General features: G+C 38.7%; 4 protein-coding genes across 5 annotated transcripts; 1 reads left to right on the forward strand and 3 right to left on the reverse strand.

The window, feature by feature from the left end:
- Positions 1 to 3,175: 3,175 nt before the first annotated feature.
- Positions 3,176 to 5,472, reverse strand: LOC131332852 (putative pectinesterase/pectinesterase inhibitor 22). Its single transcript, XM_058367161.1, has 2 exons — positions 4,319 to 5,472; positions 3,176 to 4,046 (listed from the first exon to the last, which is right to left on the reverse strand). Exons 1-2 carry the CDS (start codon positions 5,307 to 5,309, stop codon positions 3,376 to 3,378), a joined length of 1,662 nt encoding a protein of 553 aa, XP_058223144.1. The 5' UTR covers positions 5,310 to 5,472; the 3' UTR covers positions 3,176 to 3,375.
- A 1,774-nt stretch (positions 5,473 to 7,246) lies between these two features.
- On the reverse strand, positions 7,247 to 9,652 carry LOC131334039 (probable rRNA-processing protein EBP2 homolog). Of its 2 annotated transcripts, none has more exons than XM_058368908.1 (2): positions 9,504 to 9,652; positions 7,247 to 8,358 (listed from the first exon to the last, which is right to left on the reverse strand). In XM_058368908.1, exon 2 carries the CDS (start codon positions 8,345 to 8,347, stop codon positions 7,493 to 7,495), a length of 855 nt encoding a protein of 284 aa, XP_058224891.1. In that variant the 5' UTR covers positions 8,348 to 8,358; positions 9,504 to 9,652; the 3' UTR covers positions 7,247 to 7,492. The 2 variants fall into 2 exon arrangements, with proteins under 2 accessions (XP_058224891.1, XP_058224892.1); XM_058368909.1 differs by having other exon boundaries at positions 7,247 to 8,353; positions 9,504 to 9,650.
- Positions 9,653 to 10,648: 996 nt separating this feature from the next.
- On the forward strand, positions 10,649 to 16,327 carry LOC131334878 (deoxyribodipyrimidine photo-lyase). The gene is made up of 9 exons (XM_058370180.1): positions 10,649 to 11,168; positions 12,260 to 12,600; positions 12,704 to 12,944; positions 13,410 to 13,567; positions 13,687 to 13,723; positions 13,868 to 13,926; positions 15,530 to 15,611; positions 15,689 to 15,760; positions 15,917 to 16,327. Exons 1-9 carry the CDS (start codon positions 10,851 to 10,853, stop codon positions 16,088 to 16,090), a joined length of 1,482 nt encoding a protein of 493 aa, XP_058226163.1. The 5' UTR covers positions 10,649 to 10,850; the 3' UTR covers positions 16,091 to 16,327.
- Positions 16,328 to 16,847: 520 nt separating this feature from the next.
- On the reverse strand, positions 16,848 to 26,149 carry LOC131334877 (protein ALTERED PHOSPHATE STARVATION RESPONSE 1). The gene is made up of 6 exons (XM_058370178.1): positions 24,826 to 26,149; positions 23,928 to 24,716; positions 21,293 to 21,477; positions 20,314 to 20,537; positions 19,474 to 19,804; positions 16,848 to 17,583 (listed from the first exon to the last, which is right to left on the reverse strand). Exons 2-6 carry the CDS (start codon positions 24,712 to 24,714, stop codon positions 17,137 to 17,139), a joined length of 1,974 nt encoding a protein of 657 aa, XP_058226161.1. The 5' UTR covers positions 24,715 to 24,716; positions 24,826 to 26,149; the 3' UTR covers positions 16,848 to 17,136.
- Positions 26,150 to 27,000: the final 851 nt, after the last annotated feature.

The raw sequence follows: 27,000 nt of genomic DNA on the forward strand, positions 1-27,000 counted from the left end.
CACTGTCCAGCGGTTGCAATTCACTTATTACATGGGTGGAGGGAAATAAGGCACAAAGGAACTCTGGCCGTAATTTATGTGCACAAAGTGATATGATGAGTTAACAAAAGGTGAAGGCCCGTTCGGATTTCTTAAAAAATGAATTTTTAGAAAATAAAAGTAATTTCAAGCTCAAAAATTATGTGTTTACGTAAATAATTTTTTTTATCAATATGGATCTTATTTGATAGATCTCATTGAAATCTTTTAAACGGTGCAAAAAAATTTGAAATATTATTTTTCATTTTTGTTATATTTGAGTTTGAAATTATCTTCTTTTTGAAAAAAAAAATGTTTAGAAAGAAAGCAGAACGGGGCGAAGTCAACTTCTTTGAACGGTAAACGCTTTGATTATATTTAGTTTTTTTTGCCGCCAAACAGGGTGTAAGAAATTGATTTTGGTTACTCCAACATGTTTGGGAGCTGGCATGCAAATTAGTAAATGGCCATGATGGGCACCAAGTCCGGATTAAACTATGAACCCTTTAAGATGTTCCATTTGGAGTTTGTAACTGGACCCATTTTCGTAATTTTGCTACTTCAGAATTAGTTAAGGTGTGCATAAAATTGGACACCGAAGTTATCAAAAATTGGACCTTTATTGTAACAGTTTTCTTATTAGCTTGTGTTAAAATTATATATGACACAATCAGTTGGTAAGATCAGTTGATTTTACTCAAAAGATGTGGTGTTAGAGCTCGCTTATAGTAAGTAATCCTACGTAGTCTCTAATGTTATTAGTTCAGTAGTATACGCCTCACGAGACTCTCTGAATGGTTGAATTTTAATTATAATTTTTAAGATTAAGCATCCGTCTCGCCATGAAAAATCGTAAAAGTATGAAAATGTGGATCAATGTTGAAAAAAATCCATATAGGATGAAACTAAAGACAAAAAAAAGACTGTTCTTCGGTAATTTCCGTCTTTAGTGAACCTTTTTGTTTTTGGTCATATTTTTTATTTTTTTTAGATTCCTCTAGTCGAGACGAATGGTCAATTCAATAAGTTTAACGTGAATTTAAGTAAATTCACAAAAACACGAAATTAGTGCCGAAACAAAAATTTAGGAAGAACAGGGCCTCAGTGTTTGTTACAGCTTGCCTGAATTTTGCCGCGGTAAATCCACAAAAATATGATGTGCAAAAGGAAGGTGTGCCAACCTTAACTACTGTTAGAGCTATAGTCTTTTTTTGTTGCATTTTTTATGGGTTTAATTTAAATAAAAAAAAAGTTGTGAAATTTACGTCTCTAACCTTCTCATCATGATTTGTTTTCCTCAAATCTTGTCTTCAAAAAGCTTAACCTCATACATAATTTTCTTTTCTTCCGAAAATGTACAGAGCTAGCACCCTTTTGCTAGGGAAAAAGGGTGAGCAACATAAGGGGAACCTACACGCCCGAAAATGTTCAGATTTGACCATAGCTGACTTGGTTGGGAAAAAAATATTTATCCATCACGCTGTCATGGGATTCGTCACAAGAATCCTACCGTATCGGTATTGCAAGTTAAACACGGACTGGTCGGAGAGGGGAAGATTATTAAAATTGGTCAAACAAGAAAAAGTTAAATTAAGGAAATGCTTAGATTAGAGCTAGGGATACACCAAACGAATCACATTAATATTTATAAATTTTAAAATAATATTTTATGGAGCCCTGTAAAACAGCTCCAACGAATATTGATCGGTATGTATGTTTTATGAATTTGTAGGAGCGAATTCAGAAAATATTAAAAAAAAATTTACAGAGTCCAATAAAAAATATTTTAAAATTTATGAATATTTTTTTGTATTTTTGTGAGATCCAAAGTGGATCTCACTAGCCGTGGGATGGACTTATGCTGTGGGAGTGTGCACTGAAGCACAATTGAGATTTGGTAAATGACCAAATTGGTCGTTTTATAACGAGAAGAGAGCAAAATTCTGGAGTACCTTTCATGCTCTTCCCACCCTCTCTCACGAAAGCCAAAAAACAATATAAAATTGAACTGATCAAACAATACACATGCAAAATTTTACAGTTCGGAACCATCGTTTTCGGAGCCATTTAATATATTTCCTCCGTTCTTTTTTTAAAATTCAGTATTTCATTTTAGGTTGTCCCTTAATAAATGTCCATTTTGTAAAGTTAATAAATAAAAATTTGTGCATTTTCTATTTTGCCTCTAAAAGTAGATTCCATTTTGAAAAGTTAGTGAGTAAAAGTATAATAATGATGTCTCCGTAAATGATAAGTAAGAAAAATAGAGATAAAAGTTGATATGAAATGTGTAATGATGATGTCATCTTAATAAATTGAAATTACGAAACAGGACACTTAAAAAGGAAACGAAGGGAGTATATCTATAAGCCCACATGCATTATCTTTTTGTCCGGACGTATTACATTAAGGGGGCAGCCACCCATGCATGACATTTTTTTGGAAATACTACTATTTATTTGCACCCTCTTTTTATCCAGGGCACTTTTTAAAAAATCTTTAGAACACAAAATTAAATCAAATTTATTCATTAATCCTTAATTCTCTGTATTTATACAGGAGAAATATAAATTCAGATCAATTAAGATGGCGGAAAAAAAGAGTACCTGTGCATTAAGGATTGAAAATCAGTTCCCCAATTTTATACATCAAGATTTTTTTTTTTTTTTTTTTGGTAAAGAAATTTTTTTTTGGTAAAGGTACATCAAGTTATTTGCACAATATATATTCTTCCGTTTGAGGAATAACACACCAACAACCCACATATTTTGTCAATGCATATACCGACGAAAACAAATTTAATCACTGAAATGATTTTATCACTCTATTTTGTCATATATTCGTTAAGCACACACTTTCATTATGATTTGTGCCTTCCCGGTGTCTACTGCAGCTCAAGTGGTCAGAGCTTAGTCGGACTCAGACACGTCGTCAATCATAAAGAAAGAAAAAGTAGTAATTAAGTAGGAGCGGCACTAGTTTGTTGCTTCAGTGTTTCCCACCCCCCCCCCCCCCCCCCCCCCCCCCCCCCGCGATGTCCTCTAGATACAAGAAATATAGCTTATGAGCATTGTTCCTTTACGCATTCCATCAAATATCATTTCCTACATGCCAATATTGAAAAATAAAGTGAGATAAAATAAATGAAGGGTGCAGATTGGTACAAAGAATCTTGCTGGAGTATTATTGATTGGTCAGCTGCCTTCACTAAACTGCAAAGAATAGTTGTGATTCTTGTGACACAATCTATAGTACTAGTCTATCTTCAAATTGGGCTTTCTTAACTCTTTTCAGTCTATGCATCATCTTTCTATAATCACTTAAATTTCATTAAACCATTAGACATAAAACATCAACCTAATTGCTTAATCCAGCCGAGAACTTGATACCGGTGGCGGGCAACCACGACAACCCGTCAATGAACTGCCTGACGGTGAAGAAACTCGCCGTGGAAGCATCTGGGATCATATGGTAACCTGGCCACTTGACCCGCCCGGAAAGCGACGCACCCGGGCCATAGTTCCTATACTCACCATACCACAATGTGCCAAGAGCAAAGTCCCCATACCACTCTAGCCATCCTCTGGGCTGGACCTGCCCAGTCATGAAAGTGTTCATAAAAACGGTCCTGGAATACTGTTTCCAGGGCCGGCCCAAGTAAGTGGGCTGGGTCGCGTATACATAGCTGTCTTGGATTGAGAACCCAGTGCTCTGGTGAGGATCTTTTCTGCCTTGGGCTGTGATTGTGACCTTTTGGAGTGGGAGAGGGGGTAATGTGTAAATCTTGCAACTTTGGAGGACCGCCGCGCCATTTCCGAATATGAAGTCTATGGTGCCGTAGATGGAGCATTCGCGGTAGAATTGGCGGAGAGAGTGGATGTAGAGCGTGTCCTGGTGCCCTTCCATGCTACAACGGTAGAAGGCCGATTGGTCGGAGTCGACACGGAGCGCGACGGCCTGGTGGTTTTCGGGTCTGGCCGTGTTTCGGAATGTCATGTCCCTTGCTATGAATCCCTTCCCAGAAACAGCTACAACACCACCACCACCACATAGAAAAAGAGAAAATGAACATATAATCAAGAATGTGATATTATTTATTCCACTACCCTTAATTTGATGTGTAAGAATATTCTACAAGGTTACATATTTCTTTACTATTAGTCTTGTCAAACAAACGGACCCTCATTATGCTTGGAAAGTCATAACTATACTTGGGTAGTGCAATTTTCAATTTCAATCAATACTAACAAAACAAAACAAAAAAGTGAAAGGGAATGAAGTATAATAATTAGGTACTTACCAACCGTAGCTGTCCTGAACGTGGTCCAACCTTGCATGAAATTTCTGTCCCCTGTCACCACAGTTTCACCAATTCCATCCCCAACAAACATGATAAAACTCTTCTTCTTCTTCATATCAATGTTCTCCCTATACACTCCCTTCTTGATATAAATCACATACCTTCTGTTACTATAACTCGGCGCTTCGTAAACCGCCTGCGTAATCGACCGGTAGTGCCCGGTCCCATCCAACGCCACAATCGCGTCCACGTGCATCCCGTTGGGACTAGAAACAAGGAGATCTTTATCCCCCTCAGTCATCCATTTGGGAAAATCCGAGCTCTCTTGGTTTCCAGTGTTGTTTCTTGGTGGCTTGAAGGGTAAAGTATGTAATTGACTGTATAAGATCAAGACATTACCAATGAGTTGTGTTACTTCTGTTAGGCTTCCCCTGATAAATCTCTCCACGCGCCTGTCCGTGCCTTCGAACCCTTCCAGGCACGTGTCCTGGTTGCTGAGCGCGGCGCTCAGCCACGCCTTCAAGTTCCCTTGTGAACGTGGGTCTTTTGGGCCGACAGCTCGGATCTTGTTCATCTCGGCCAAGGACAGGGCCAATTCGGACACCGAGAAGTCCAGGAGCTCCTTGCAGTCCTGAATGGCGACTTGCTCGCGGAGGCTGACCGACAAGCTGTTGAATTTCGTGACCATCGCAATGGCCTGCCTTGCCTCGGCCAGTGTGGCCTCCAGCGCGGCTTTCAGGACCGAGGTGGGGTTACCGTCGTCCGAGTTTTCGAGCATGGTTTGGATTCTGGAGAGACAGAACGTTTGGTTTTCGATCTTGTCACAAGTTTGGAGAATCATGGGGTTCATGGCTTGGTTTTGGCTGTTTGGAAATGTTGGGTGGGAGAGGACTTGAATGGAAGGCAAGAGAATGAAAACAAGAAGAAAACTAGGCAATGCCATTGGCAAATTCCAGGCTCGTGATGGGGACATGAAATGGAAAAGAACCATGTGATTTGGTGGGCTTTTATGAGTGAAAAAACAAATGGAACTGTGGAGGAGTTTAGTAATTGGGGATTGTTTGTTGTAAAAGGAAAGGGCCGGTTTTGTTTTCCTTTACTCTTTAACATGTGCCTTTTTGGCCTTTTTGTCCCTATGGAAAAAGCTCAAGTTATACTTCCTTGTGGTGTGGGGAGAGATTGATATTCCCTGCTGACTTTATTTCTACCTTGTTGGCTAAGCAGAATTCTTCTCCAAACCTTTTTTGGTTATGTTCCTTCACCCCTCCATTTCTTCATGCCCATTTCACATTAGGGTTTAGGACCCCACATTAACTTATACAGAGACAAAAAAAAAAAAAAAAAAAACCCTTTGTTCCTAAAATTCAGTACTCTTTGCAGCATAATCATAATTGACTTCGGGCTTTAATCGCGAGTTTGGCCTATGGGTTTGCTTCCATCATTCGAGACACCCATTGCGGCGTGTCTGATCGGCTATGCCCATTGCATCAATTTGGAAGTACCCTTTGTGGCTCACTTGTTATGGAGTTGTTCGCTTGATTAGAGAAACCAAGAAATTGTTATCGATTCTAAGTTCAGGAGCTAAGAGTGCGAATCACGTAGGTATTAAGCACCACTTCCGCACCAATTAAAGATTGGCCCTTATTTATTCGAATTACTGTTTCTGTATATTTCAAATTAATTTCCGAAATATTGATGGTTAAGTGATAATTAGATGAGGAAAGCAGAAAATAAGTGAACTGGAGACAGGAAGGAGGATCAGTCATAGAAAACAGCAAAACATTCAATCTGACAGATCGATTACGCGGCTGCCAAATAAAGTCACGGCCGCAATTTGTTCACTTAACAATGTCGCAAATAACCAAAAATTGAGCATCAAGACGGCAACCAGAGATGGGGTGCACCACCAGAGTGCAATGCACGATCCAAACTTTCCAAAAGTATTTTTAATGGTCCACATTTATTAAAAGTATCCTACAATACAGGATCCCGGGTCCTTTGAAACTCAAGCATTGTACATATATCATTAGCCACTAACCGAAAATACCAAAAAGCCTCACTGCAAGAGCATGAGCCTGCACGGTCCACCTCACCAATATGAACATTGCACAATTTACTATTGGTGAACATTGCACAATTTACTTTAGTAGCATGATATCAGCAAATAAAGACAAAAGCAGACACTCCGACACACGGCGCTTTTGCAAATCCCAAACGAGAGTCACGGACTCTGTAGATACATTAACGAGGAGAAAATCGTTATCGAAACACCACACTAAAGCGCCCAAACACAAAGACTGCGTGTAATGTGGAATGTGGATGATGCCAAAAGACCATGATCATTCTTCGTTAAGCACACCTTCAGCCGTTCAAACAACCCAACCTGCACGCCTGCAATCCTTGAGCCAAACTCCGTCAGTCACTACATGCACCCACATGGATTAAGTTGCTGCACTTTAAGTCCAAGAAACAACCCAATTTCTTTCTTCATGTGGTACAGTTTTGGAATCAGTAGTTTCCTCCGCACCCAAATACACAGAAGCTAAATGAATCGAGGATCTAACTTGCTGAATAAGGGCCACAGTTTCAGCTACAGAGCTAAGATTCTTATTGCTAGATCTACTAAGTTAAAACTCCATCAGCTTGCATCTTTAGCCTAGTGCCCCTCCTTTTAAGACCACAGATCATTTATATTCAGAAGAAAAAGGCACTTAACTATTGCAACAAAAACTATTACCCGTGGACCTCAACCATAACTTTTGATTTCAGACCCAAAAACAAAAAAAAAACACCACCACAATGCCAAACAAATGAACAACATTAACTTCAAAATTCAATAAAGGTGGAGAAACTTGGTGGCCATCATGCTTCAAACAATGAGACTTTTTCAGTAAATATTTTGCATAAGAATGGAGGCAACAAGTACAGTAGTAAACAAACAAATCCAAGATATCTCAAATCAACGGCATTTGGCTTGTCAATGGGCACGGTAAGTTCAAGGTTGAGAGAAAATATCAACTAATTGACAAATGGCCTTAACACGCCAGAGTACTGGAAGAAATGCTCCTAGAAATCCAATAAAGCTCAATGCCATAGAACGTACATATCTTAAAAGTTCCAAGCAAACATAAATAACAAAAAGGCACATCACAGAACAAAATGAAAATGAATGGATTACCGCTTCCTTTTTTTATTTCCGGAGGACCCACCTTGGTTGAAGCTTCGAAAATCATTCGTAGTCTCAGCAGTATTTTGCTTCTCCATACCTTTCCTTCCTCCAAACCCGAACTTGGAGTCCTTGACATCCCTACCCTTCCTCTTTCCGCCTGCCGCTCCTCCTCCCTTCCCCTTGCCAGCACCACCTCTGCCTCCCTTCCCACCAGTGCGATCAAAAGGAGCCACCCCCGGCCTCTTTTTATTAGACTTCTCAAACGATTTCCCATCTTCAAAGCTCAAACCCATATCACCATCTTTGTCACCTCTAGCAAACCCACTCTGTTGCCTCTGCTTCCTCCATTTCTTGACAGACTCTATCTCATCCTTTTTATTCTTGGCCCTCTCTTTCAGCTTCTGAGCCTGAACCTCTTTAGCTATTTTCTTGGACTCTCTAGCCTTCCTTCTCTCGTCTGCCTCTTCCATCTTTCTCTTCTCCGCCAAAAGCCTGCCCTTGACTTTCACCATGTGAGAATCACTTTTCACCATCTCAGCGTAATAGTCGGGTGGCCTGAGAAAAGGAAGCTGCATCGATTGGAACTTCACAAAGGCTTGTCTTGTGCCTTCCAGTGCCTGGGTGTAAAAGGCAAGCTCACGTGCTAGGTCATCATTCACGTCCACCTTTTGCTCTTGATTGATGTCAAGGGAAAGCTTGTGTATCCATTCCACATTCTGAGGCCACCTGATGTCATCAAGTTTATCTAGGAGACCATCTGCGTTGTATATGGAGGTTTTCGAAGGTTCTGTCAACTTCACATCTTCGTCTTCTGATTCAGAAACTTCCACATCAGGATTCTCCACCTCATCATTCTTCATGGTATCCTTTCCTAACCAAACACCAGGTCCTTTTAAGAAAATTCCCATACGAAATATACAACGAAATAAAGAACACATTTTACCATTATTGTTGGATCTGGAGGAACATAGTAGGTTCAAACATTTGAGAACTCGACACAAGGAAGCACGACTTTATACCATAAGACTAAATAACAAACATAATACACATATGCAGTTAAGAAAGTGTTGACAGATGCAGATACGCCATAAAATCCAGCCAAGTTTATCCCCCAAAAGATAGGCAACCGACCACGTGAATTAAAGTAATACGGTTTTGTACATTAATAGCGTCTCCAGCTAATACAATCAAGTTTAACAGGAGAAAGAGAAAATACAGATACAAAAAAAGGGAAACAATTCGCAAAAGCATGTCAGGCATGATGCAAAATGGAATGAAATGGCAAAGGAAAAGGAAACACGTATGGTACACTTGGCCCGGAGGGAATTACAAAAAGACTTGGTGAGGTCATGCAATGGCCTAATGACATAAGTTGCATTCACCAGCAATTCCAGGAATATAATTTGAAAAGTACACAAGCATTGATACAAATGTTGTAGAACCTTTACATTATCCTATGAACACTAACATTTTCGATTTCAATCACATTATCAAAAAGCTTCCATTTTTCAGAAGAACATTCTCAGGGAAGAGGCTCCTTTTATTTCATAAACAATTTTGCTCCAATACAAGCAGAGGACGAGAGGAGCTAACAAACTTTCAGTTTATAGGAACGAAAATGGTGTTCCTCACAAATTCAATTTTCTTGTTTGGGTTACCCCCCTGAAGAGGAACAAGAACAAATAGTACTTACATTTCTCTGTCGTTTTCCTAACCATCACATAGTAATAATAGAGCATACAAGAACGGTTGCCCAAATAATTTTGGGCTTTGGGACATTTTTGGGTCGTAAACTACATCCAATACACAACACAGCATAACATAACATACCCTCTTCTTTTCTTATTTTTGATTGAATCGCTAATTAAGATACGGACGAGGGCATCGGTTCTATGAATGGGTATAAGCTTCTCTCTCTAGAGCTTCCATGGTGGCCAAACATGGTGGAGGAAGCTGGAAGAAGAAGACGACGACGACGAAGAAGAAGAAGAAGAAGAAGAAGAAGAGAGAGAGGACCTGTTCGGTTGGAGATTTTGGGCTGCTGCTGATTCTGATCGCATACAAAACCCTTCTTTTTTAACCTGAAGCGCTAAAACCCCGTAGAGATTCGGAGATGTGTATTTCCACAATTACATGTAAAACCCTAGTATTTGATCCATGACACAAATTAGTTCCCTTAGTTGTACTTCTTTCAGTCCAAATCCTATTCTTATTTAACCCTGTATGTATCTAGGAATGGCAACGGGGCGAGACGGGCTTTGATATACCCCGATCCTAAAATTCTCGCACTCCCCCAACCCCGCCTTGAAACCCGATCGGATAATGAAAATTTTCCCCGATCCCGCCTCTATCAGGTAACGAGTTTACCTGCTTGTCTTTTTTTGTTTCTCAATTCTCAATCAGAAGAAGCACAACGTATTCACGATCAATACATTAAAAAAAAACAGGAGAGATAGAGATAAGGAGACATTAATGTATTCATTTTCTTCTTCCTCTTCTCTCTTTGTACAAAAGAAGAAGATGAAAAACAGTAATCCTATCTCTTAATTCAGTGCAAAAGAAACATAAAAATTATTATTCTCTTCTCATTACCAATTCATCATACCTATAACAATTAGTATCAAATAAAGCCTAGGTTATATTTTAGATCAAATCATCAAAAGAATACGTAGTAATTTGGAGAGACAAGGCCTATTTTGGCAAAGAAAAGAAAAAAAAAATTGTATGTTTTCAAATATTTTTCACATTTGTTAGTTTTGTCAAAGCTATGCGGATGATTGATTTGTTTCCTCAAGAGAAATTGAAAATTTTAAAAACTATGGTAGAAACTTATAATAATTTTTTGAATAAAGACAAAAAATAAATAAAAATGACAACTAATTTTTAACTTCATCAATTTTATATGTCAAGAAAAATCAATAATTTAAAAAAAAAATGAAGCAAAACTAAAAAATTTGAAAAAAAAATAATTAAAAACAGACAAATAAAGCAGGGGATTAGTTAGAAACTCAAACGCCCGAACCTTTGCTTCCCTCGTGGATTATTTGTGAAAATGTACTCAAATGCGTAAAAAACAATACTCCTACTAGAAAATCTGAGCAGCCAATGTTCCGTCTACGTGTGCAATTTAAAACCACAGCTTTAACTGTATTCTTTCCCTCCCTCCCTCTCTCTCTCTCTCTCTCTCCTCAAAGCCTACATCTATGGACCTTCCATCAATCGACCTTCATTTCTCTACTACTAGGTTAACGCCCAAAACCAGCTGTTGTTCTCCCCACTCCAGCAAACCTTAACTAACAACCCCACCTCCTGGCTCACGCTCTTCTCTCCCCGCGCACGTTAGTGGCCAGATCCTTGTCGTCAATGGCGCAATCCAACACTACCGTCCAACCGGGCAGGATTAGGGTTCTGAAGAAAGGGTCTCGACCGTTGGGTCATCGAGGTGCGGCGGGACCGGTGGTGTACTGGATGTTTAGAGATCAACGGGTGAGGGACAACTGGGCGTTGATTCACGCCGTCGATGAGGCGAACAAGGCCAATGTCCCCGTAGCTGTGGTATTCAATCTTTTTGATCAGTTCTTGGGTGCCAAGGCCAGACAATTAGGGTTCATGTTGAGGGGTCTCCAGCAACTCCATACCTGTATCCAAGACACTCTTCACATTCCATTCTTCTTGTTTCAGGCAATGCTCTAAGCTCTCTCCATGTGTATATATGTATTAATGTACATGTGTGTCTCCGTATAATAACTTTCGACATAGACATCGCCTACTCTGTCACTTTTTAGCGCGCATGCTTGTAATAATAACATCCGAAACAGCTGAAATTCGTGAGACCGGAGAATGGCGAAGATTGACGGCACGATTTTAGAGTAAGGATTGAGGGTGCGAACGCATAGTCTATTGAAGAATTTTAAGAGACTAAGGACATCACGGTGAAATGCTATCTGTGTTTGTGGGAGTACATGGGGAAACAGAGGAGATGTGATGATGTGATGAACGTTTTGAATGTTGAGCTCTGTTGGGTGGCTATGTAAGTAAGTGAAGGAAAAGGAAACAAACTAGACATCTTGTCTTTGATGGATGTGGATTCTATATTTTGAAACGATTTTATGTTCAACTTCAGCAAAAATATGGGACGTTTTAGTTATAGGTGGCTTGTGATGGATTACAAGCAGAAAATATGTGTATTTTGCAGGGATCCTTGTATAAACTCCGCATTTCAATTCACTCTTATGTGAAATTTCCTTAAACCCAATGTTGAGATTCACATGTAAGCTACCAACCACAGATTTGAATTATTCCTGTCAACAAATAATATCAAATCTCTTGGTTTGAAATCCACACTTATCCTAACAGAACCTTAGCTTTTAAAAATTATCGTTTGGACTTGAGAGAATAACATCCCCAAAGATGCTATTGTTGAAAGATGGTTTATTGGGTCTTGCATTTTCATTTACATGTTTGATATTGCTATTATTTGGACTTGAGAGAATAACATCCCCAAAGATGTCCTATATGTTGCATTTGCTTTTGTTTTGTTAAACCGTTGAAACTTTTATTGGGTCTCAATATGATTTGATTTTCCTGCATCATTTCCTTGTCTACCGAATGATGTCTTATAAGTAGCATTCATTTGAATTCACTGTTGTTTAATTAAATGGTCGCTTGTTTTCTTGGGTCTCAAATATAGGAAAACCTACGGGCACGTTATTTTGGTGCACAGATGAATTATTATGTTTTGGAGCTTATTGTTTTGGGGATGGTATATTTAGGGAGAAGCTATAGAGACGATTCCCAATTTTATCGAAGAATGTGGTGCTTCACTCTTGGTTAGTGACTTCTCGCCATTACGAGAAGTTAAATGTTGGAAGGAGGAAATCTGCAAAAGGGTGAGTGATTCAGTGTCAGTTCATGAAGTTGATGCTCACAATGTAGTACCTCTTTGGGTAGCATCCGAGAAATTGGAGTACAGTGCTAGGACTATTAGGGGTAAGATTAATAAATTGCTTCCTGAGTACATGATTGATTTTCCTAAGCTGGGGCCACCAATTAAAAAGTGGGCTAGCACAAATCATGTGGTAGATTGGGAGAACCTCATTACAGCAGTCATAAGGTTAGATCTTAATTAAATCTCCTTATTTAAATGTCACTTTTTTTTGGTTGAATTGAAGAAGATGTCATTCTAATACAAGTAAATCACATTGATATACGATTAGGAAAGGAGCAGAAGTTCCTGAACTTGAGTGGTGCGAACCAGGTGAAGATGCAGCAATGGAAGTCTTGATGGGAAATAGAAATGGATTCTTGACAAAGAGATTAAAGGGCTACTCTTCGGACAGGAATAACCCTTTGAAACCTAAAGCTCTTTCTGGTCTCTCTCCGTATTTGCATTTTGGGCAGATATCAGCGCAGCGGTGTGCTACAGAGGCACGTAGAGTCAGGACGCTTTGCCCTCAGGTTTGTGGTCTCAAAGCTTGTATTTAATGGTGTAGCTTCACCAATTTGGTTTGACTTTTTCCAGAACTTGATCTATAGATTAGGTTATATTTGTTCAATTAACTCTTTCATTGATTTTGTTCCTTTTATTATGATGAGTGACTTGTCCTGCATATATGCAATTTCAATACCTTCTTGAACTTGATCTATTATAATGCTTTTGGCTCTCCCTGTTAGCTGCATAATGCATTTTGAATGCTTATATATGTATCTTCCAATCTTGTATATTGTTAAGATCCTGATGTTCCATGTCAGCAAGTATGGGTTTGCCTGTATGTGTATAAGCTCTCAGACACCCTCCCTTTCCAAGTCAGTTTTCAAGATATGTATGCATATGAGCTCTTGTGCAACCAAGCAGTTGTAAAGTGTTTGTTGTTAATGGACTGGTGGACCTTGACTTTTCCTTTTGTTTCTACCATTATGAAGGCGGTTGATGTATTCTTGGAGGAGCTGATCGTCCGAAGGGAACTTGCGGATAACTTTTGTTTTTACCAGCCTCAGTATGATTCTTTAAAAGGAGCATGGGAATGGGCACGTAAAACCTTGATGGACCATGCCTCTGATAAGCGAGAACATATTTACACGTGAGTAAACTCCTTGATTTTGTAGCCATAATTTATTTCACGGATAGGTTTCTGTCGTTTGGGCAGATTCCATATGCTGACTGATAATGTTAAGAGTTTTATCATTTTTTGACATATAGGAGAGGGCAATTGGAGAAGGCACAAACTGCTGATCCTGTAAGCTAACTATATTATTCGTGGATCCCGTGTATGCTAGTAGATTAGCTTTTCCCGCATTTGGTTTTTCTTACTAATATGTATAGTAGTTTGTAGATGCATGCTGCTATACAATGATTAAGGCTCTCTTGATGCATTTTTCAGCTATGGAATGCTTCTCAGTTGGAGATGGTTCATTGTGGAAAGATGCATGGCTTTATGAGGCAAGTATCTTCCCTCTAGCATTTTCAGACATTTGAACTACATGTTAACGGTCTCAGAATTCCATTTTGTTATACTGTTAATAGACTCTTATATTCAGCTTCTTGTATGTTTGAGTCAAAGTTTTCAGAGGCAAAAGGGCAAGGCGAAGCTGTTGATCTCTCATGAGGCAAGGCACCTCAACGGCATAGAATTTTGTTCAAAATAACATGAAAAGAGGGGGATGGTGTTAGCGCCATGCAAATGTGCTGCACAAAAAAAAAGTGTATAAAATTCACAAAAAGCATGTTAAGGCATAGAGACATAATGCATTGATAGGTCCAATCTATGTTACATGGACTCGGGTGCGAGTATCGGGTATGGGTGCAAGTCCAAGCGTCAAACCTTCCTAAACTTAAATCTTAGGATACGTGGATATGTGTCCCCAACTTTGGTACGGGGATACGTCCTGAACTCTTGTTTGTATTATATATTGTCTAATTTTCTCAGATTATGTACCGTAAACTATGTTTACAAATATATTTAAACAAGAAAGGATTAAGAAAATTATGTTTTTGCTATTTCCCTATTTCCTGTCTATGTGAAATACTAAGAAATATCGTTTTTCTAGCTAATTTGATATTCCTTTCCTATAAGTATCTTAACAATTAGAGGATATGGGTGCCGGATACATCGACACAGGTACTTGAGCCAAAATGAAGGATCCATGTAACATAGGGTCCAATGTTTAACAGTATTCCAAGTCGCCTTACAAATACACAAACCCTTCATCTTTGCCCCATACACATATAATGAACCAACTCTTCTAATGCATTCGCCTCTATCATCTGGGTGAAAAAGGCATGAAAAGCGTACATGTGTATGCCTCCAATCAACGGGTGAACGCTTTTGTAGTTCTCTGCCCAAAAATCAATGCTCATGGTTTTTTTTGCTATGTCTTGCCTCAAGGCGAGCCAAGAATGTCCTTTGAAAACATTGGTTTGAATTAGAGGCAATGCAACTTTTCCTCATTTCAGAAAGAGTATCTGGATAAGAAACATGGCCATAGTAGTTTTTCTCGTAGTAACTTCTGAGTTATCCTTTTTTATTACTTAGAAAGATCCTGATCAGCATGAATAGTTTGATCTTCTTGGATACCTTTTACGTTTTCTTTTACAGAGTTGGATACTTCATATTTTCACACTTTAGTATTGTGTTTGGTCCACATTTCAAACCTTTTTTTTTTCCTCCATCCCATATATTAATGTTCCTACTGAGATGTCATTTGACACATGCCTCTGCTTGATTGGTTTTTCGTGTCTTGAGTTGCTACATAAGCCATAAATTTGGCACTGGCTTTTGTCAAAATAGTCGGGTTTTGGTGGAAATTCATTTGGATGATGTGATGCTTAAATTGGGATACATTATGCTTAACCAAGTAGTTTACTTGCCACTTTGACCCGTCACCAATGAAGGATGGTGGAAATAAAATTGTTACACATCATATATATACCGAAGTGCAGACCCAATTAATACAACTGTCGGCTAATACTTGTTCAGTTTGTCTTTTGGAACTTATTATTTTTATCGTTTCTTTCGAATTAACAAAGTTAGAAATGTAAGCAGGATGTACTGGGCAAAAAAGATTCTTGAATGGACAAGTGGGCCCGAAGAGGCCCTTGCAATATCAATATATCTTAATGACAAGGTAATTAAACTAGAGCTTCTTTATGTACTACATTAACGTATTCATCTCTGATTCCCATCAAATTACTTTGCATACAGTATGAAATAGACGGGAGGGATCCAAGTGGATATGTTGGTTGCATGTGGTCGATTTGCGGTGTGCATGATCAGGTTTGGATTGCATCATTTGGTTCTGATAACTGATGTTTGTTTTGGATAGATAACCATATTGCCATGTTTTGCTCTGACTAAAGGGCCATAACAACCCTCCTTAGGTTTTTGGATTCTCAACAATTGTATTGAGTCCTTTCTTGAATGCCCTTTTAGGGTTGGCGAGAACGCCTGGTGTTTGGCAAAATACGCTACATGAACTATGCAGGCTGCAAGAGAAAATTTGATGTTGATGGATACATTTCTTATGTTAAGAGGCTAGTAGGTGAAATCAAGAAGAGAAAAGCCGTCCCCCTGTTCAATGGAAAGGAAAAAGAACTTCGCATTTAAGCGTGTTATTTGGACATGGAATATGATCTTTAAAATCAGGGTGCTGGCTGGAGGCGCCAGGTTTTGATACCAGGGGCGGAATGGAATTTTCATTTTCTGTAACTTTTGCAATATGGCATCTCGAACTGTTTGACAAATGCCTTTGTTGGTATCTACCACCCCTACAGATGGTTATTTGTATTCTGACTTCGTATTTTCAGCCAGCCTTTTGCTTAAATCCAGGAAGTATACACACAATGAAGCTTGTGAGAACCACCTGGAAATCAGGAATGCAGAAAACAAGACTAAGCAAAGCCATACTTATCAATTACACTAGAGTGCAGAAGGCATGAGCCAGTCAGCAGAATCAAGGAAAATTATGTTCACCTTTGGTTTTCTAGAGTAAATTATACTCTTGGCTGAACAAATTATACTCTTAGGCTTAAGGCAAGTTGGAATATTATTTTATGGGGGGGCTCTATAAAAAATCAGCTTTTAACAGACATCGAAAAATATTACTTTTGGATTCATAGAGGCGAACTAAGTAGTTTCGCCCTACAAATCTAAAAGCAATATTTACCGATATCTGTTGGAACTGATTTTTTACAGGATTCCATAAAATAATATTAAAAATTTTATGGATATTTTTCTAGATTTTTGTAGGATCCAAAATAGGTCCAAACACATTTTTCCTTGCATGGTTACAATCAAATTTTCCATGCGATTAGAATAAATGATGCTGTTAAGTTTGACAGGAAAAGTAATGATGGACAATTGGTGGGTGATGAACGGATGGTGATTGTTGATAAAGAAATATAGAGGAGATTCACATTCCAGAAAGTTTACAAGCATATATTCACTTCAAAACTCTCCTAACTAAAATCTCAATATCCATGTATACAAATCAAATTTCTCAATCATCCACCCGAAGCTTCTGAGTTTTGAGAGAAACACAAGTCACCCAGTTTTCTCAAGTCATCATCTCAGCTTCTCAGAAAATCTTGGCACACAGTTATACGGAGAATTCCTCCTAAACAATATTTGACAAAGCATTCAACTTCTTCTCATCACCTTATTGGGCTGAATTCTGCATCACAATCTACTGGCTCAGGGCAGCTAAGAATGGCCTCCAAACTCTGTGTGTATGCGCTTGAAAAACCCATCAATGCCTGGAACACATGGGGTAGACTCGTTCGTAGGTTGTTCAGAGTCATGGCTTTAGTCACCCGGATCGAGTTCAGATACTTGGCCTTTTCTTCATTCACTCGCTTTTTCAATGCCTCGACTTTAGCGCGCTTGAGTGTTAAAGGATGCTTAGGTGTCAAAAGGGAATTTCCATCTTCAAGATTGAAGTTCCCCTCGACTTTCATCTCCATTTCAGACAGTGAGTTTAACTCCCTTTGTAACTTTTTCTCGAGCTTGTCGGTTTTTTTCCGCAGGGTGAGTTCTTCCTCCTGCTGCAAGACTATGGACTGGATTGCTGAGAGAAAGCTCTTAATTGCCTCTGATGCAACCTGTAAACACGGCAGTGAAAAAAGAAAAGTAAAAAATTGTGTGAGAACTTGGTAGAGACAACTCAATCCCAGCAAAAAGCTGTACAGCAGCGCGTACAGATAGGTTTTGCGCCTATCTCGGGTCCTGCAAAGATGATTGGAGCCGCTCATTTTGTTCAAAACATATTGTTTACGGTCCCTGTAAAAAAGTCCTTGTAAAAAATCATCTCAATCCGATATCGGTAAAGGCGTTTACGAATCATCCAACTTTGCTTCATAAAAGTTGGATGATTCGTAAACGCCTTTACTGATATCGGATTGAGATGATTTTTTACAGGGACCGTAAACAATATGTTTTGAACAAAATGAGCGGCTCCGATCATCTTTGCGGGACCCGAGACGGGCGCAAAACCCATCTGTACACGCTGCTGTACCGCAATCTTTACTGCATCATAAAGCACAGAAAGAGTGATTGAAGCAGATGATCGATGGTTTCGTAAGTTGATCTCATATCCACGAATTGGGGAAGTGAGAACAATGAATGACAGTGCAAAGATCAAACAAATGAGAGTTTTCAATCATCACATATCACAATCTATATTGTTTAGACTTTAGAGAAGTAACTTCATCAATGAACATAATGATTTTCCACATAAAATGCACAGGACATATTCAAATCCACAAAACACAACAGAGTCGCACACGGTAAAAATTAATACCAAATATTGACTGAAACTTACAAGTCCGCAGATTGAATACAGTTGTCATAAACCAGGTACTCACACTATGAGTCTATGACTGTGGGAGCATAAAGCTGTGCCTTACGGGGTTGGGAAAAAGTGCTGGAATTCTGAAAATAGCCCCAGGCGCCACATCACTTGACTCTAAACATCAAACATCTCCTCGATGAGGTACATAAGTCTGCCCATATGTTGCTCTAATCAAAATTTATCGAGGCATAGATGAATTTGGTACTATACAGAAAGGATTAAGAACCATTTTTTAACTTAACCTGAGGATATTGGTCTGTTCCAGGTTTTAAACACCCACTCATGACATTTGAATTCTTGTAAGCCAATAGGTAAAGTTTTATAAACTGCAAATTTGGACCAGATTGACATAAGCAGCATTTATGTTCTATCCCAATTTACCAAAATGGTCCAAGGTCCCAGCCTTCCAGGTAAATTTGACCTCTCTTTCCTACTACTCGATAGGTCAATTCTTTTACATGCAAGACTAAAGGAGACCTATCGTAACACAGATCGTACATGGGTGGTTGGGTTGCTATTCCAATAAGCAACAATGGTTCGAGCTCCAAGATTATCCTACTGAAAATTTCCAAAATAACTTCCACAATCTAAAAGGACATTCCTCGTAAGCCGATCCAATTTGAACCTTACATCCTAAATGAGGAAGCAAAGATAGTGAGAGGTGGAGAAGAAATCACACACGAGCCACAACCCTACTTCTCAGAACAGTCTCGCTCTCCTTAAACAAAGTCTGGGCAATACGATGATAACCGCTTGTTTATAGGCTACTGACTCTGATGAAAATAAAAACTTAAGCACTACAATAGACTCCTAAGTCCAAGACCGTCATAGTTATGAGACCAATAGGACTTTTTAACTCGCATTGGGCTTTTTGACTTCACTTTAGGCTCTAAAGTGGATAACTAGTTCTAGCCAATGAAGCAATGGATGATAATTAATATGACTACCAATAGACCACTCAATCCTCGGGTCACTAACATACGACAGCAGTTGGTTTCACTCCCTCTGAGGCCTGAAAAGAAGAAGAGCAAACCATTTTTTGAACTTTTACAGTGTTGGCTGATCATATGAAGATATTTGTGCTTTATGTAATTCAAAAAATGTATAAGAGCTCAAACATATGATCAAAAAGCATAAATACCTTATCCGGGAGCCTGTCAAGGGCCAACTGCCATTCTTCACAAAGAGTATGCACTGCAGAAGAGCTAACACTCCGCTGAGAGTCCTCCACAAAGCAGTAGGTGAGTTTTATCCACTTGCAGAGGGTTCTTACGTACTCTCCTTGAGATTTTACAAGTCTGTGGAAGCTATTGTACCAAGACGTGACCTCAGCTATTAGCTGAGATGCAGCATGACGATGATAATTAGTAGAGGGGTCCATGCACTGCTGATTCATGAGATGACTCAACTGCTGGGATATATGATTCTGAACTTGGTGGCACTCGTAGATTGTTCTCCACATACTCATTAGCCTGAAAGTGTTCCAAAAACAATAGGGAAAGAAAGGATAAACTAAGAACTTCTAGAATAGGGAATTTATGTCCAAAGGTAAACTAAGAAAGAAAGGATAAACTAAGACGAGGACAAAAGGAGAAACTGTTGAAAATAGCCCAAAGGTTAAAAAGGAATTTATGTCCGTAGCCAGCGATTATGAGTCCTATTTGGCAACATGGGAAAATAAGGCATAATTTCTTCTACTTCTTCTCTGGAATCTTATTTTCAATATTGCAATGTGGAATCACCATAATATTTATCAAAAGAATCTCACAAGTTTCTTTAAGGTATGCTCTAGTTTATATAAAGTCTCAAATAATATAGTCATGTTCTTTTGCACTCAAGCTTGGCAAATATTTTCAGCATATTACACTTACTTACAGTCATACCCAAATTATGTATCTATAAACAGCTTTAACAGTCACACCAAAAATACTCATTTAGCACCAAACTAAGGACTAGTCCTAGTGATTGTCCAGAACTGTACCCAGAAGTTACTGCAATAAGCTGGGGATGCAGCTCTTCATCTATAAGCTTCGATATGGATGAGCACGACCTACTAATTGATTCTTTCAGACATACTATGTCAGATTGCAAACTCTCAACACTTGATCGAGTTTTCTCTGTCTTTGTCCAGTCTCGGTCTTCATCCTCTTGCTTTTGCAGGAGCAAGGATTTCTTCTCATGCTCCAATTTAGTGACCCCTTCATCCTACAGGACAATATAATGTTACCACGAGAAGTATAGGATCAAAAAAGGACAACAAAGAAAGACAAAAAAGAAACATAATACACCAGTACTCTTCCTTCCATCCTTGTTTTTGGGATCATTGCTGCTAGGTGTGGATATTAACCATCTCCAGTATAAACACGACTTTAATTTGAAGATGTAATCGTCAGACTATGCCTAATTTTTTTTTTTTTGCTTTGCAAAAGAGACTATGCCTAATTATTGTTATTGGGGATACATGGACTTTTGACCTATTTAGAGTTGAGCTGTTTAGTTTTCCTTCAACTATCTATAAAATGTAGTAAAGTGGTAAGAGTGGAACTTATGAAACAGAAAATGTAAAATAGATAACAAAAAAGAAACGGTCAACTGTCAACGGCCTTCCAGGAAGCTCAACAAATAATGGAAAGCACTAGTAAGATGTGGTTTTTTTTTCTGCAAGAGGATTTCCATGCCACATCAGCCCCTAAATATGAGACCAATATGCATTAAAGAACCTGCAACTACAGAGGTCTCAGGACAATCACTTTGCTACATTGACTAAGCCTGTACAACTTTAGGTTCGTGCCTTGTATGCATTGCACAACCAACACAAAAAATCCTAAGCCTACACAACTTCACAAAAAGTTCAACTTCGCACCTAGTTTATGAAAGTTCACAATATACATGAAAGATCATTATCAAACAGGAATACATCTTTCTCCGGGAATTTATCACTTTTGGAATACCATAGATACCTTGATGTCCTTGTAAATTCTTTGATCTTCAGCATATAGTTTTTCGAGTGTGACAGAATGAGCACCTGGGCGGCATGGTTCACTTGGACCACAAAACTCTGGAGCATTTCTTGTACATTGAAGTGATTTAGATGACCAACTCCACGAAAATGCATTAAAGACCTTTCCAGAACTGTACCTCCCCCCTGTAAACAATACTTACTATAAGCTCCTAGACACAATTGAATTGGAAGAGCAACCACAATTGAATTGAAGAGCAACTAAATGTCGATAAATGTGAATAGAGGAGATATTTAGAGACTTGTCAGATATATCCTTCACCAGAAAGGTAATTAGAGCTACACACAATGCATGTGGAAGTTAAACTCAAGACTCAAGATACTTAGGACAGAAATCGTGTATTCAGCTGGCATTGGCGCTGATCAAAAAATAGTGTTGTAATAGCTTTATTGAAATGAACTAAGTTGAATTAACTTTGTCAAAATGGTACGGTCAATACCAAATAAATACAGCTTTGACTCAGGCATCAGCAACATGTATATAATCTGGAGTCCTGGACTTGAAGGACACGGGTGTCAATCCAAACCCTATTATGTCTGCCAACTTGCCTTTTACCGGGTTATGATTTGTTCTAAGCTTTCTTGAAATGAACTGAGTTGAATTAACTTTGTCAAAATGGTACGGTCAATACCAAATAAATACAGCTTTGACTCAGGCATCAGCAACATGTATATAATCTGGAGTCCTGGACTTTAAGGACACGGGTGTCAATCCAAACCCTATTCTGTCTGCCAACTTGCCTTTTACCAGGTTATCATTTGTTCTAATGACCAAGTAAGGACACAAAGGAGACCTCTCTTAAAGAAAGAAAGTTTCAAGATTGATAATAACATGCAACAAGCTTATGTCGTGACCATAACCTGACTCATCATCGTGATCGAACTAACTACTAATAAAGGTGGAAATATATTCTCTTCCTTTTCAAACAATGTAACAATTTAAGGACTTGCGAGTTGGGACCATTAATTAAGGAATTATACTCCTTCAAGTAATAGTTATAGTAAATTTTCCATAACTTGCCTCAAACTCAAGTCCATCAATCATGGCCTTAATATCAGTCGTCACCATTCATTCTATTGAGTCACCTGTTCCTTCTACTGAAAGACCTGTTCCAATAGCTTAAGCTTTTGGGCAAAGTTGCCGACTCGGTATCAAAATGTTGATTCCAAGACATCTGGAGGTCAAAACTCCTCAAATTAGTTTGTTTGTTATGCTTGTCACTTCGCATACAGGTAAGGCTTGAAGGCTCTTTAACTTCTTTGGCAAATATCTTGACAGCAACGCTAACAAAAAGAAAAGGATAAAAAAGAAACTAACATTCTCTCGTCCTTTTAGTTTTCAACTGAATTCATACCTTTTCGTGGAAACACCAGAACATCCAAGCTTGGTGATTTTCATAGAGAACGGAGATGTTTGGGCTGTTTTCAATGGAAACACAATGAAATGCTGTTCCCTTCAATTCTAAATAAGTCTTTCCTATCTCTTGCCATAAAAGCATGGATTCTCAGGCGGATTCCCTACAACCAGACCTCTTAATACATTTATTTCTTGTTCCGTCTTGGGATACAACAAATAAACAGAATGAATACCCTAGATGAGCAATGTTGATTGTGTTTGTATTTGGAAGGCCCCAGTTGCATACTTCACTAATCGATGGCATGAAATAGTTCAGACTGACAGTAGGTTCTCTAGAATCAATGTCCAACATAACAGTGTAAGTTCTAACCTAAGGGTATGACCACTAGGGGGTCTACCTCGTACACCGAGTTATTCCACCAATAATCATCAAGAATCCTCAATAACACTACATCTGCAGGCATTAAATGGTAGCACTGAATCAGTACCTATAATTATCAAGCAACCTCTAGATGATGGATAAGAGCTGTATTCCAGAACGTTTCCAAATACAGTGTTACAAATGCAGTTTAAAAACTCGAGGATTGTACCAAAAAATGAACTGGAATGTCAATTATCTTTTTGTAGATAATGTTTAGTTTCTGCTTTTACGGTCCTGGAACTTTGAACACCATACACAACACATGCACAATTTGAAGCCTGAAATTTCCTTTGCATCCCAGGGGACTACAAAAGTGAGTATATGACAACGAATTTGATATGCAAGATCAGTGACAGTATGTAATTTCCGAAAAATAACAAAAACAAGGTACTTATTCTGCTATCACTGCTCCTGTCTTTGAGCCTTGAAGCCATAACTATAACTTACGGTAAGTAATCCTCGGAGTCCAAGTGCAAAAGATGTTATGCAAAGAGCAACAACAAGAGTTGCGAGCAACCACTCTTGCAGAAGAATTAGAACACTCATCGTAGACCGAACTTGTTGTGTAAAGTGAAACCAACTTATTTCATTAATGAAAATAATCAAAGTTGGCCAAAAAAATGCAATGCAAATGACAATATTGTGAATGAATCTCCGACTAACACTAGCCTTAAGGGTAGCTAAGCAAGTCTTTTCGTAAGTTCTAAAGCTCAGTATCTTAAGTATGAAAGAAGCCGACATATACTAGGATAACAAAAGAAATGTTATTGTCTAGGGGAACAAGAAGATAGTAGTTACTCATTTCTTTTGGATTCTGCCGAAGTAAAGTGTCACTTGAATTGATGTCCATTAGAATCACTATATCCTTGCCACCATCTGATGCTTTCAGGAAATAATCATCTAACTCCTTGACAATACCAGCCAAGGTCTTCTTCCTCCTCCAGACCACCATGGCCATATCTGCACTTGCAGTGTCTTTAGTGTGCCAGCTCACCATTGATGAGTTATCATCAAGCAACTCCACATTCAGTGGCTTCTCAGGAAGCATGTTTACAGAATTATTTCCAACACCCTCCTGTTCTTCTTCCTCAAATTGAGATTTAGTCTCTGCCCAATTTTCCTCCTCAATTGGCTCTTCAATTTCACTCTTCTTTTCACAATGTGGTGAAGAAGGGGCAAAAGGGTCCCAGAAATCCCATGTGGAGCTAGCAAGCGGAGGCGGCGGCGTGCAACTATTGTCCTCATCGATCTCTATGATTTCTTCTTGGGCAACTTCCACCCTTTGTTTTCCCTTGTCCTTCCTCATATCCGGGCTAAAATTTGGTGGTGGAGGAGGAGGGGGAGGCAAAGGGGGAGGCGGCGATGGTGGCAAAGCTAGGCCAAAACGGGTATTTTCAAGTTCCAGTGACTCAGATTCAGTGAACTGCCTAAGGGTTACTCCAGTGTTTTTCAGAGATCTCAAATAACACAACTGGGATTCAGTAAACTCCCTTCTAAACCCCACTATTTGTTTCATTAACATCTTCCTCTCCTTGCAAATCCTAACCCTCTCTTCTTTGTCAATTCTTGATGCAACACAACCCATACCTAAAAACATAGAGGTCGTAAACAAGAGTTTCTTCTATATAGCATAAGAGGTTAACCAATAAATGTAAATGGATGTTAGCAAATCAAAGGCAGGTTGAATTTCGTGTACCTATACACCTTGGAAGATCAACAGAACAGCGGGGTACAGTTTAATCTTTACAAATTCTGAACCGCATTCAATTCTACGGGCTTTCTACCGTCTTGTCGAGCTCAAAACCTCAACACCATGAATTCTACAGCAACTTGAGTACATATTTCAGTTGATTCTAAGAACTAAATGAGGACAAGACCAAAAACTATTCACCACAGAATCGGATGCTTTATCTGCAGCCCAAAAACATATCCAACAAGATATCACAGAATATTTGCAAAGTTTAGCGTTCTTTCCCCATCCTCTCACAATTTGTTCAGCATAGAATCTTCATAAGAACCCTTTTAATGTTCCCCATTATTCTGCTGCTACAAGGCATGCAAATCTATGGAATCAGAACCCACAAAGCAGAACAAAATAACCGACAGTAGCCAGTTTTCAAGTATCGGAAAACTGATAAACTAAACAAAGCTCTCACAAGATTCAAAAATGGATTTCTCTGATTTTGCCCAATTTATTGAGCCAAAATAAGATCTTCTCGCCAAATGAACGAAATCCAGGTCACTCCACACTCCAAATCTCTTGTTTTTGTTGCTACATTCATAGCCATTTCCGATGACCCAAACAAACATCTCAAAGCATACCCAAATGCAGAATCTCCAAATTTCACAACCAAACAAGGGTTACAAAAGAGCAAGGGTTTCAGACAAGAGGAGGGTTTCGAAACAGAAAAAACAAGGGTTTTTAAATAAAAAAAAACGTTAAAAAGAATAAGACAAATCAAAATGTGTCTGCTCAGAGCTCAACTGTTCCCGTTCAACCAGTCACAAGATTCCCGTCAATATGTTCTGTTTCCTTTATCCATTTTTCAGTTTTATCTTAAAAAATATTCAGAAAAACACAAGAAAAAGCAAGCAATGGTACTGACACAGAAACTGCCAAAAGGACGGAGAGACAGATGCATGGACAGTAAATGCTCTTGTTGCTTTCTGTTTACATCTGGTATGACGCAGGACTGCAGGAGGGAAAAAAAAACACTCCACCAAGGAAGAAACTATATTAGGGTTTTGAAAATTCTGGAAAAACGCAGAGCACGGAAAGGGGAATTTTCTTTGAAAGCTTTCGAAAGAGAACTACTCAAGTGTGCATGCTATTGAAAGAGACAACACCCTCAACAGTAGCAAATGGGAGTACCAAAAAAGTGTAGAGAGAGAAGATGTGGAGAGAGAGAGAGAGAGAGAGAGTATGGAGTGAGCTCGAAACCCATGGGAGCATGAAAAGCATCCAAAGCTCTGCACTGCGAGCCGCGGTTTGAGAGTTCAAAGCAAACCCAGCAAATCTTACAGTATTTCAGAATTTCTAACACACAAGTCGTTACACAACAACCCCTCACACTGTCACATGTATATGGGACCTCACACTGTCACATGTATATGGGACCTCACACTGTCACATGTGTATGGGACCACACGCACTAGTTGTGTTTGTGATCGGGTTGTAAAATTTGATAACTCGGGAATTGGAATTAATTTACGCATATTCCGACTAACCGCAGGACCAATTTTACCGTCCACGTGTTTCAATTAAAGCAAGAAGAGCAAATGCTTGGATTTGTTCGGAATGAGGTGATAGCATATCAAATCTAAGACTTTAGTAAAAAACAAAAACTAAATTACTTATAAAATATAGGAGTATATGGAGTATATAGTATAGTATAGTTAAATAATCATAAATTGGAATGTATATTTGATGCGCTTGTGTTCCACACGATAGATGTGGAGCTTGCAATTATAGAATATTTGTGAATACATATGTGTTTGAATCTGTTAAATTCATATGTATTATAATATTTTAAAAAAAATTGATGTATAAAATTATTGTACTTTATTTTTCAATCGATAAAAAAAATCATTTACATAGTTCACATCCGAGACATTACATTAATTATGAGAGTTCACGAGATAATCAAACTCAACAACTCAATCAATAACAGAAATAAGTCCATCAAAGAAAGTAAAAAAAAAAAAAAAAAAGGAAAAGTCTTCCTAAAAGTAGAACACTCGATTGCAGGTCAGGATTCGAATTCCTAGTGAGATCACATATTATTCGATTGACTAAATTTTGACGGGATTTGATTTTGTTACTCTCTTAGCTGAAAAAACCATCCAAAGACTAGCGGTCATTGGTCAATGA

Source organism: Rhododendron vialii, chromosome 7a (genome assembly GCF_030253575.1).
Source record: "Rhododendron vialii isolate Sample 1 chromosome 7a, ASM3025357v1".
Lineage (NCBI taxonomy): Eukaryota > Viridiplantae > Streptophyta > Magnoliopsida > Ericales > Ericaceae > Rhododendron > Rhododendron vialii.